General features: G+C 43.1%; 1 protein-coding gene across 1 annotated transcript in view; it reads left to right on the top strand.

Annotated features, from left to right (window-relative positions):
• Window positions 1–9,054, top strand: part of COLEC12 (collectin subfamily member 12) — a 183,490-nt gene extending 174,436 nt beyond the window's left edge. The window contains exons 9-10 of the mRNA XM_040354040.1: window positions 4,807–4,952; window positions 8,080–9,054. Coding sequence (XP_040209974.1) covers window positions 4,807–4,952; window positions 8,080–8,102 — 169 coding nt within the window. The 3' untranslated portion in view covers window positions 8,103–9,054. The remainder of the gene's footprint in view (window positions 1–4,806; window positions 4,953–8,079) is intronic.
• Window positions 9,055–11,090: the final 2,036 nt, after the last annotated feature.

Raw genomic sequence — 11,090 nt, forward strand, 5'->3', positions numbered from 1 at the left:
AATCTGCGCATGCTCAGAATCAAGTCGACGCATGCTTGGAAGCATTGAACTTCATGGTACCCATGTGCATGACCACAATAAAAACGGCCCTTGGACTCAGGATTTGACATTTTGTATCTGCTACCTACTAATAAAGCTGTTACAATGCCCAGCATGCCTCAAAATCTCTGCTTCATGCAACTATCTTTTTGGAAATTTGACTCTCTGGTTCCAAAGATGTAGTACATACGTTATGGTTCTACACTCTTCTAGTTGACCAATGATCTACTATATGACAATCAAAGGGTACAAACAAATTGCTATATCTGCTGTAAATTAAATTTCATTATAAAATGTGGCCTTTCTGCTATCTGTAAGGTTCAGGTAAGAGTTAGATCATTTTTGCAGTACCAAAGAATGGATGTCCCCCTAATCACGTCTCTTACCTTGCCTGTGGTGAAAGGGGAGATTGATTAACATGTGTTTCATTTTCACCATTTTTCTGCGTTTTTGCAGAGTTTTTTCAGCCTTTTTATATTCCTGATGTTTTAAAGTTCAAAAGGTCACCAATGTAAAAGAATTAAAATGCATGTAATCTGCCAAAAAAAAAGATTGTGTACTTTTTTGAGTGACGGGCGTTTTGCTTAAGGCGACAGAACGCTCAGAAGATGTGAAAAGGGGCCATTGAAATTAATGGAATTTGTCTTGTTGGGCATTTTTAGAGCTGAGGCTTAGAGCAGAAAAACGCCTAGGTGTGAACGGAGCCTGATGTTTCTAAGTATGTATATGTTTTTTATGTGTTTAAGCCTCATGTACACTGCTGCTGGTAAACGGACGTTTAGGAGCAGTTTAGGATTTTTTTTTGCAGGTACCCCTGACCTCTCCTCTGCTATCTTATCAGTACTTGTACACAGAGTCCTTTATAGTCGTTTCTAAGCAGTTGAGTTTTAGAAGCATTTTTTGGAACACAAAAAAATGCGTTCAGGATGGATGTTCAGGGGCATTTGAAACGCCAAACACATGTAATAGCCTGGAAAAGATGCTAAACGCAGTAACTACCGTATTTATCGACATATAAAACGCACAGGCATATAACACGCACCTTCATTTTAAGAGGGAAGTTTCAGGGAAAAAAATTACATTTTAAATAAAGAACTTTGAAGCAAAATAAGGGTCAGTGCCCATCAATGCAGCCTGATCATTGCCCATCTGCAGCCTCAAAATTGCCCATCCATGCAGCCTGATCAATGCCTATCTGCAGCTTCACAATTTCCCATCAATGCAGCTTGATCAATGCCCATCTGCAGCCTCACCATTGCCCATCAATGCAGCTTTATTAATGCCAATCTGTAGCCTCACAATTGCCCATCAATGCAGCTTGATTAATGCCCATCTGCAGCATCCCCTTTGCCATGAATGCAGCCTGATCAATGCCCATCTCAGGGAGGGGAGGCGGGATGAGCGCCGTCAGATTAAATACAGCAATAATCTCCTTTTTACTTGGCGGCCTCTTTAATTCAAAGTCCCGCCTCCTGGACCGGCTTCTATGATAGACAGAACACTGGTCCAGTGCCGGCCCAGGAGACTGGACTTCCTATTACAGTGGCCGCTGAGTAAACAGGAGATTCTCGCTGTAATCTGACAGCGCTCGTCCCGCCCCTTCACCGTTTTCTCCAAGGCAGCCCATATTTCAGTTTCGGCGCATAACACACTATTTGCAACCAATTTGCTGGGTGAAAAAGTGAGTGTTATATGTCAATAAATACGGTAATTTTAACAAAAAAAAACACTTCTAGACGCAAACGCGGCTAAACGCGGCATGTAAACGTGGCTGAATGGACGTTTTTAGATGTTGGTTTCTAGCTGTCAAGTTAAATCGTTCAAGGAGAGGTTAACCACTTAACGCCCGCCGCACGCCTATTTACGTCCACAGAATGGCACGTACAGGCAGATGGGCGTATATATACGTCCTTGCCTTCTAGCGGGTGGGGGGTCCGATCGGGACCCCCTCCGCTGCGTGCGGCAGGCGGCTTACCTCGGGGAGCGATCCGGGACGATGGCGCGGCTATTCGTTTATAGCCGCTCCGTCGCGATCGCTCCCCGGAGCTGAAGAACGGGGAGAGCCGTATGTAAACACGGCTTCCCCGTGCTTCATTGTGGCGGCGTATCGATCGAGTGATCCCTTTTATAGGGAGACTCGATCGATGACGTCAGTCCTACAGCCACACCCCCCTACAGTTTTAAACACACACTAGGTGAACCCTAACTCCTACAGCGCCCCCTGTGGTTAACTCCCAAACTGCAACTGTCATTTTCACAATAAACAATGCAATTTAAATGCATTTTTTGCTGTGAAAATGACAATGGTCCCAAAAATGTGTCAAAATTGTCCGAAGTGTCCGCCATAATGTCGCAGTCACGAAAAAAATCGCTGATCGCCGCCAATAGTAGTAAAAAAAAAATTATTAATAAAAAAGGAATAAAACGATCCCCTATTTTGTAAACGCTATAAATTTTGCGCAAACCAAAAATAGGTAGAAGAATATGTATCGGCCTAAACTGAGGAAAAAAAACAATTTTTATATATATTTTTGGGGGATATTTTTTATAGCAAAAAGTAAAAAATATTGAATTTTTTTCGAAATTGTCGCTCTATTTTTATTTATAGCGCAAAAAATAAAAACCGCAGAGGTGATCAAATACCACCAAATGAAAGCTCTGTTTGTTGGGAAAAAAGGACGCCAATTTTGTTTGGGAGCCACGTCGCACGACCGCGCAATTGTCTGTTAAAGCGACGCAGTGCCGAATCGCAAAACCTGGCCTGGAAATTTAGCTGCCTAAAGGTCCGGGGCTTAAGTGGTTAAACAACGCCCCGTGTACATGAAGCCTTACAACGTGTGCCATACATTTCTAGTTACATTTCAGTTATTGTTTCATTTTAACAACCTTGATAATGTGTTCAAGAACTGTTTATACATCAATAAAGAAACATAAATAAATACATATGGATTTATTTTACACGGCTTGTGAAAAGAGATCCCGTAATGCTGTGGTTAGCATGTGTTCCTAGAATTAGGCAAGTTAGGCAAAGTAAATGTTTGAGATTTTTGCATCCATAAGATGGATCTCTCAGAAAATCCTAGACTGCTCCCCTCACCCAAATATTCTATTACTGCTAGCTGTCCCTGCACAATAATATTTCTTATCGTCAGTTCATATAACCTTTGAGTTTATTTAACTAAAACATATTAGCAAGGCTTATTTAGGGATTAAACATAATATTCTAACATCCAATTTATTAATCATGTCATAAAGAAAATAAAGTGTGCTCTAAAAATATTTATAACTATCTTAAAATACTTATTATCCAGGAATGTGCCACATAATAAATGCAACCCTGCCCCATGGAAATAAATAAATAAGTAAATCCTGTAAAAGAAAAAAAAAAGCTTACCTTTCCAGCAGGCCCTGTGATAAACCTTCACTCTTGAAGAGCTCTGGGTACTGCCGCTATTTGAAAAGTATGGGGTGGCGTGTCTCCTGCTGGACAAGGTGGTTCCTTTCACAGGCTGCAACCTCACTGCTGTGTCCTGTAACAGGGCCAGTGCTACCATTAGGCAAACTAGGCAGCCGCCTAGGGCTCCCGGACACTGGTGTTCCTACTCTCTTTTCTATGCAGGAAGCAACTCAGTCTCAGCATCTGCAGGCAGCCACTGCTCCCTTCGCACATAGTGTCAGAGGGCGGTGGACTGTTTCTGTGTCTCGACTCTCGAATGAATGGAAGCAAGCAAACATTCATTGATGGGCACTGGTAGGCTGCATTGATGGGTGCTGGTAGGCTGCATTGATGGGCGCTGGTAGGCTGCGTTTGATGGGTGCTGGTAAAACTGTATTGATGGGTGCTAGCGAGGCCGCATTTTATGGGCAATGGTGAGGCTGCATTTGATGGGCGGTGGTGAGGCTGCATTAATGGGCGCTGGTAGGCTGCATTGATGGCCACTGGTGAGGCTGCATTGATGGCCACTGGTAGGCTGCATGGATGGGCGCTGGTGGGGCTGCATTTGATGGGCGCTGGTGAGGCTGCATTTGATGGGCGCTGGTGAGGCTGCATTTTATGGGCGATGGTGAGGCTGCATTTTATGGGCACTGGTGAGGCTGCATTGATGGGCACTGGTAGGCTGCATTGATGGGCGCTGGTAGGTTGCATTGATGGGCGCTGGTGAGGCTGCATCAATGGGCACTGGTAGGCTGCATTGATGGGCGCTGGTGAGGCTGCATTTGATGGGTGCTGGTGAGGCTGCATTTGATGGGTACTGGTGAGGCTGCATCGATTGGCGCTGGTAGGCTGCATTTATGTGCGCTGGTGTGGCTGCGTTTGATGGGCGCTGGTGAGGTTGCATTTGATGGGCACTGGTGGGCTGCATTTGATGGCCGCTTCATTAGAAAGTTGGGGTATACATGGGCAAGGCAAAGGGGGTGGAGTCAGGGGTGGATCCAAGAGGGGCGGTAAATGAGGTTTCGCCTAGGGTGTCAAAAATCCTTGCACCAGCCCTGTCCTGTAATGAAGTTACTGGCCTGCGGGAAGAACCACATTGGCCAGCAGGAGACACGCTATCCAAAACACTCAGATACTGGATGTTGGATAGCATTGGCACTTGTAGCTCAAGAGAGTGGAGATTTTACACACAGCCCGCCAGAAAGGTTTCTTCTTTCACAATGTGCCTTTGTTTGACCTTTTTTTTTTTTTGTTAATGGGGACGAGTCGCTTTAATGGCTGACCTATTTTTTTGCTGTCCACTTAAGAGACTTTTATTATGTATCTTGCAGAAATTGGAAGCCTGGCCAACCAGACAACTGGACTCCCGAAGATGGACCTGGAGAAGACTGTGCAGGGTTAATATATTCAGGCTTGTGGAATGATTTCCATTGTGCAGATTTAAATCACTTCATCTGTGAGAAACCAAGGGATAAAGGTAAGATATGACCCGAAATGCCTCTCCGACTCTCTACTTTAATTATATACTGTGTATGTGCTTATTTTTCATATACCCTGTTTCCCCAAAAATAAGATCTACCCTGAAAATAAGACCTAGCGTTATTTTCCAGGAGAGCTGAAATATAAGACCTACCCCCAAAAAAAGCCCTAGTTAAAAATGCTTGTAAAATCCTAAAATCCACTCTATTACAGTAGTATATAATGTACAATGTGTGTGTTTCTGTAATATAATTGCGCAGAATGGCGCTATGACAAAGGTATTTGGCACAATTATATTACAAGAACACGCACATTGTACATTATATAATACTGTAATAGAGTGGATTGTAGGATTTTACAAGCATTTTAACTCAGTTCACACTGGGGATTCCTGACAGGCAGGGAGGGAGAGGGGGAGAGAAGACAGCACATTACATGGTAAGACCTACCCCGAAAATAAGCCCTACTGTGTCTTTTGTTGGCATAATTAATATAAGACCCAGGCTTATTTTCGGGGAAACACGGTAAAGTAGAAGCCAGTAACATTAAGGTTTTATAAGTGGCCCCCTAGAGATCCTTAGATCCTAAATAGCTGTTGTTACTTACACATGCTCCCTTTGATATGGTGAACCATGTGATTCAAGTATTACATTTCTGATGTATAAAAAATGGGACCAGAAGATTTAAAAAACATACGACCAATAGAGAAAATAGCCTAACACTATAGGCTAAGAACATCTGACCAGAGGGGGAAATATTATAAGATTTATGCAGGGCATACAATCTATATAAGCTGCAGGTCTATCCACTATTTGGGAGGTACAATAAACAGGTGAAGGAATGAGTGTTCAGCTTAGCCGAATCTCCAACTGCAACAGGAACTGAAACATTTAGCCGTGGTATTACTACCAGCCAACTTAGATAGTCACGCTCGGGGTAGATGTGCAGAGCGTGCAGCGGCGCAGCTTACCTTCTCGCAGCATCCACAGACAAAGTTACTTACCTTGTCCCTGGATCCTGCGATGCATCCCCGCTGTGTGAGCAAGCGGGTCCTCGCTCGATTCACAGTGTCCCCGTGTGCCGCCGATCTCCGTTCCCTGCGACGTTACGACGCACAGGGGCGGAGAACGGCGCCAAATTCAAAAAAGTAAACAAACACCTTACATACAGTATACTGTAATCTTATAGATTACAGTACTGTATGTAAAAAATACATACCCCCCTTGTCCCTAGTGGTCTGCCCAGTGCCCTACATGTACTTTTATATAATAAAAACTGTTCTTTCTGCCTGAAAACTGTAGATTGTCCATAGCAACCAAAAGTGTCCCTTTATGTCAAAAATGGTTTTAGAGCCACTAGAAAACAGCGATAATAAATTATAATCACTTGCAGAATTGTGCGATAGCGATTTGCGGGGAAATTCGTCATAAAAAAATAAAAGTAATGACAGCGACAATTCTGCAACTGAGCAAATTTCAGTGATTTTTAGTTGATTACATTATTGAATAATTGTTATTATAATTCAATTATTATTTGTTATGATTATTTATAATTATTTATTATATTATAATTTATAATTTTGTTTTTAAAAAAAAATCATACCCGGGATGCCTACTAGACTCTTGTTTGGTCAGATTTAAATGAGTTATTCCTAAGAATTGCAGGCCTACAGTATAAAACGCAAATTTCCTTGCAAAATAATTGACCCGCTTTTGGTACGTAATTCCAGACAGAATCATACCGCCAGGGAGGTTAACCACTTAACCCCCGGACCATATTGCTGCCCAAAGACCAGAGGACTTTTTGCGATTTGTGACTGCGCTGCTTTAACTGACAATTGCGCGGTCGTGCGACGTGGCTCCCAAACAAAATTGGCGTCCTTTTTTTCCCACAAATAGAGCTTTCTTTTGGTGGTATTTGATCACCTCTGCGGTTTTTATTTTTTGCACTATAAACAAAAATAGAGCGACAATTTTGAAAAAAATGAATATTTTTTACTTTTTGCCATAATAAATATCCCCCAAAAATATATAAAAAAACTTTTTTTTCCTCAGTTTAGGACGATACGTTTTCTTCTACATATTTTTCGTAAAAAAAATCGCAATAAGCGTTTATTGATTGGTTTGCGCAAAAGTTATAGCGTTTACAAAATAGGGGGTATTTTTATGGCATTTTTATTAATATATTTTTTTTACTAGTAATGGCGGCGATCAGCGATTTTTTTTCGGTACTGCGACTTTATGGCGGACACTTCGGACACTTTTGACACATTTTGGGGACCATTGGCATTTTTATAGCGATCAGTGCTATAAAAATGCATTGGATTACTATAAAAATGCCACTGGCAGTGAAGGGGTTAACACTAGGGGGCGGGGAAGGGGTTAAGTATGTCCCTGGGTGTGTTCTTACTGTAGGGGGGGGGGTTGCCTCACTAGGGGAAACACTGATCCTCTGTTCATACATTGTATGAACAGAAGATCAGCATTCCCCCCCCTGACAGGACCGGGAGCTGTGTGTTTACACACACAGCTCTCGGTCCCCGCTCTGTAACGAGCAATCGCGGATGCCCGGCGACGATCGAGCCCGCCGGGCACACGCACGGGAGTCGGGGGCGAGCGGGCGGCGCGCACACGCCCCTAGTGGCGGCTCAAAGAGCAGACGTTATACTACGTGCTCTCGCCCAGGAGAGCCAACCTGCCGCCGTATAATGACGGTGCGCGGTCGGCTAGTAGTTAAGACAGTGATCTGACTTCTGAGGCGACTTCCATTGAAATCAATGGGTACAAGTTGCCTACAAGTTGCCTACAAGTCAGATTGAAGTAGTACAGGAACCTTTTCTGAAGTCGGAGCGACTTCAGTAGTGTGTAAGACGGCTCTCATTTACTTCCATTGCTTTTCTCAACCACACGACTTGGGGCAACTTCAAGTCGGATCCCAGGTCGCCCCTGTGTGAACCAGCTCTAAAGGAACCTATTTAGAAAATAAAAAACGAACCTTTACAACCTCTTTAATATTTGGAATAGATTAATGAGACTATCGCTTGTGGTGTGTAAAAGTAAAAAAAAAAAAAAATGCGTTGTGTAATCAGAATTCTAATTGTGTCTTTTGTGTCTTCTTTCTACCAGATCAGCCTACAGAAGTATCATAGACTAAGGCATTGTGCGGGGGGTTGAGCGGACATGGAATATAATATTAGAACTACTTTGGAGACTGTTTTTTCCAAGGAGAACAAAAAACTGGATTGTGCTATACCAACAAAATCACAAAAACAAGCACTGAAACTGGGCCAACATGAACTTCCGCAATCTATTATTATATTTTCAAGAACTTTGCTTGCGGATTGAACTTCAACTATTAACCTAGAGTTAGAGATATGTCTAATACAATATAACTATCAACAGGGAAAATATCGAAACACAGTTTCACAATTACCTATGCAATGTCTGCTTGAAAAATGATTTTGGATATAGATTTGGCAACACCATCCACACAGTGTTGTTTATCTAAAATGCAAGCTCGTTAATAAGGCAGAAAATAATACAGGTTTATAGCTGGTTTCTTACTCAGTGGAATATATTTTTTAAAAAAGCTTTTGAAAACATTTGTATTTTTGTACAAGATATTTGCATTTTATTATTTTTGTATGTATTATAGAGTTTCAGTGCCAAAGAACATATTATTCATTGTAGTAGAAACAGCTAATCATTTAAAGAGAATTTTATCACTCCGATGTTGCCAATTTAATACTCCTCTGTTTTAATTGTAGAAAATGTTTTTCTGTGGTACACAAACAGGATCTCAGTGGTCATGTAACAAGGCCAAACCTAGAACTCAAATTACTTTGTTTCAGTTGTACCTTAAAAAGAAACATAATCCCGTTTGTTACAGGCCTGTGTTGTACAACGGCGTTATCCAATTCCAAATGGAACATGAGCCTCTTGCACTCTCGGCCAGAACATTTGTTTATTGAAGCTATGGTCTTATAAATGTCAGTTGGGGCCTTTTACACTTAGTATCCAATGTGAGATTTGAAGGTAAAACCTATTATGTTGTGGCATGTCTGTTTTTAAAGAATGTGAGTAAACTATACTGAAAATTTGGAAAGTGGTCTTTCTTACTGTTACTAAAAAAGATACTATACATTTGATTTGTACTTTATGTTTCACTGGTTTAATGTATATGTCCAGAACATTTTCCGCGGAATGCCAGATTGAAAATGAAATTGAGTTATTTATATTTGATATTATTATATTTGAAAGTAAATTCTACCTCAAACAGATATTTTGGTTTTTGGTGGATAACGCTAGGTTAAATACTTCTTGTACTTCAGACATGATTTGCTTCATGAAATTCCTTGCTCTGTCCCCAGTAGATAAATAAATATAAATACTGGTACTGGCTAAAGCAGGGATGTCCAACTTTTTGACTCTCTTGGGCCAAATTGGAAGAAGAATTGTCTTGGGCCGTGTATAAAAAACACAAACAATAAGGCCCCATTCACCCTTTGCAATTTTGAATTGCACTGCAATCGTGGCAAAATGTACCATGTATGCTTGTAATGACATTGGTGGCAAATGCAGGGACCCCCGCTAGCTAGCGCCAGCAAAGTAAGTGCCACATGGCCAGAGCTAGAAGGGTGCTGGGGTGCTCTGCCCCCCCTCAGATTTCAGTTGCACCCCCCAAAGCCCCCTGCCCTCATCCCCACCATTGACACTGTGCCTATCCATCTCCCATCCCTGCACTGTACACACACATCCTGAATACACAGCATACAGTATATTTGAAATCCAATCTTTTGCCCAACTTTTTCCGCTTATCAGCTATCCTTAGGGCCTATTCACACTTTGCGGTTTTGAATCGCACTGCCATCGTAGCAAAACACACTACTCGTGTTTGGGTGCCATTTTATCTTGATGGCACATCAACCGCATCATGTGAAGCTGTCGCCCAAAAGAAGCTCCTGCTCCTTTATGAATATCGACAGCTCTCCACCAGGGGGCCAGCACACTGTGAGGCCTCGTACACACGACCGAGGAACTCGTCGTAAATGAAACATCGTTTTCCTTGACAAATTCCTTGTTAGGCTTGTCGAGAAACTTGACAAGCTTTCTTTGCGTACCCACTGTCAAGACCAAATCTCGTTGTTCTGAAACGTGGTGACGTACAACACATACGACGGCAGGGGAAGTTCGATTCCACTGGCACAACCCTTGGGGCTGCTTTTGCTAATCTCATTTACTGCGTGTTAAGTAAAAGTTTGGTAGGAGACTATTTGCACTTTTCAGTCTGTTACAGCGTGACAAATGTGCTATCTCCATTACAAATGCTACTTTTACCGAAGGTGCGCTTCCGTCTCATACTTTATTCTGAGCATGCACGGGTTTCTAAGCATGTTCTTATTTTTTCTCGTTGAATTCCTCGACAATTTTCTCGATGAAAAACATACACACGACCGTTTTCCTCAGCAAAAAAGCTCTGCCACCAAGTTTCTTGATCGATTCTGTCGAGGAAAACGGTTGTGTGTACGAGGCCTCAGTGTCATTCCTACTCAGTCAGCCAGTGAAGCAGGACGCTCTCCAACGAGTCTGCTCTCACTCCCCAGGGCTTCCCAGATAGGCAGGGTTCTTGCAACTCGCCTGCCACAGCTCCCTCCTTGGCCTCCCTCTTTACTACACAGGCTTCACTTCCCGGGAGCATTTTAAGGTAAGCCCCTGACTCTCAGGGCTATTCCAGGGCTATTTTCACCGCTCCTGGGACCGTTTGCGGCGGTCCTTTTTAGGACAAGCTGCGGCGGCGGCCTAACACAGCGAGTAAACGGCCAGCCTTCTTACCCCCCACACCACCAGCCCACCATTTCCCTGCCTCAGCTCCAGCCATCCTATTACCCTCCATAACCCCAGCACAACCTCTCGGAAGTACCGCACACACACCAAAGTAACCCCCCCCCTCAAACTTCACAAAACCTCCTTTGCCCCAGAAGGATCCCCAGTCTCTCCCTTAGCTACCCCTGAGCCTCCTCCGCAGGCTGTGCGGACCCCCCAGACACACAGCCCCTGGCTTGGGCCTGATCCCAGTTGGTGGCCAGCTTGGTACACCCCAGTAACTGAGATTCTCCAGCACTCACCTCCACTCCCCT

Source organism: Rana temporaria, chromosome 5 (assembly GCF_905171775.1).
Source record: "Rana temporaria chromosome 5, aRanTem1.1, whole genome shotgun sequence".
NCBI classification, from domain to species: domain Eukaryota; kingdom Metazoa; phylum Chordata; class Amphibia; order Anura; family Ranidae; genus Rana; species Rana temporaria.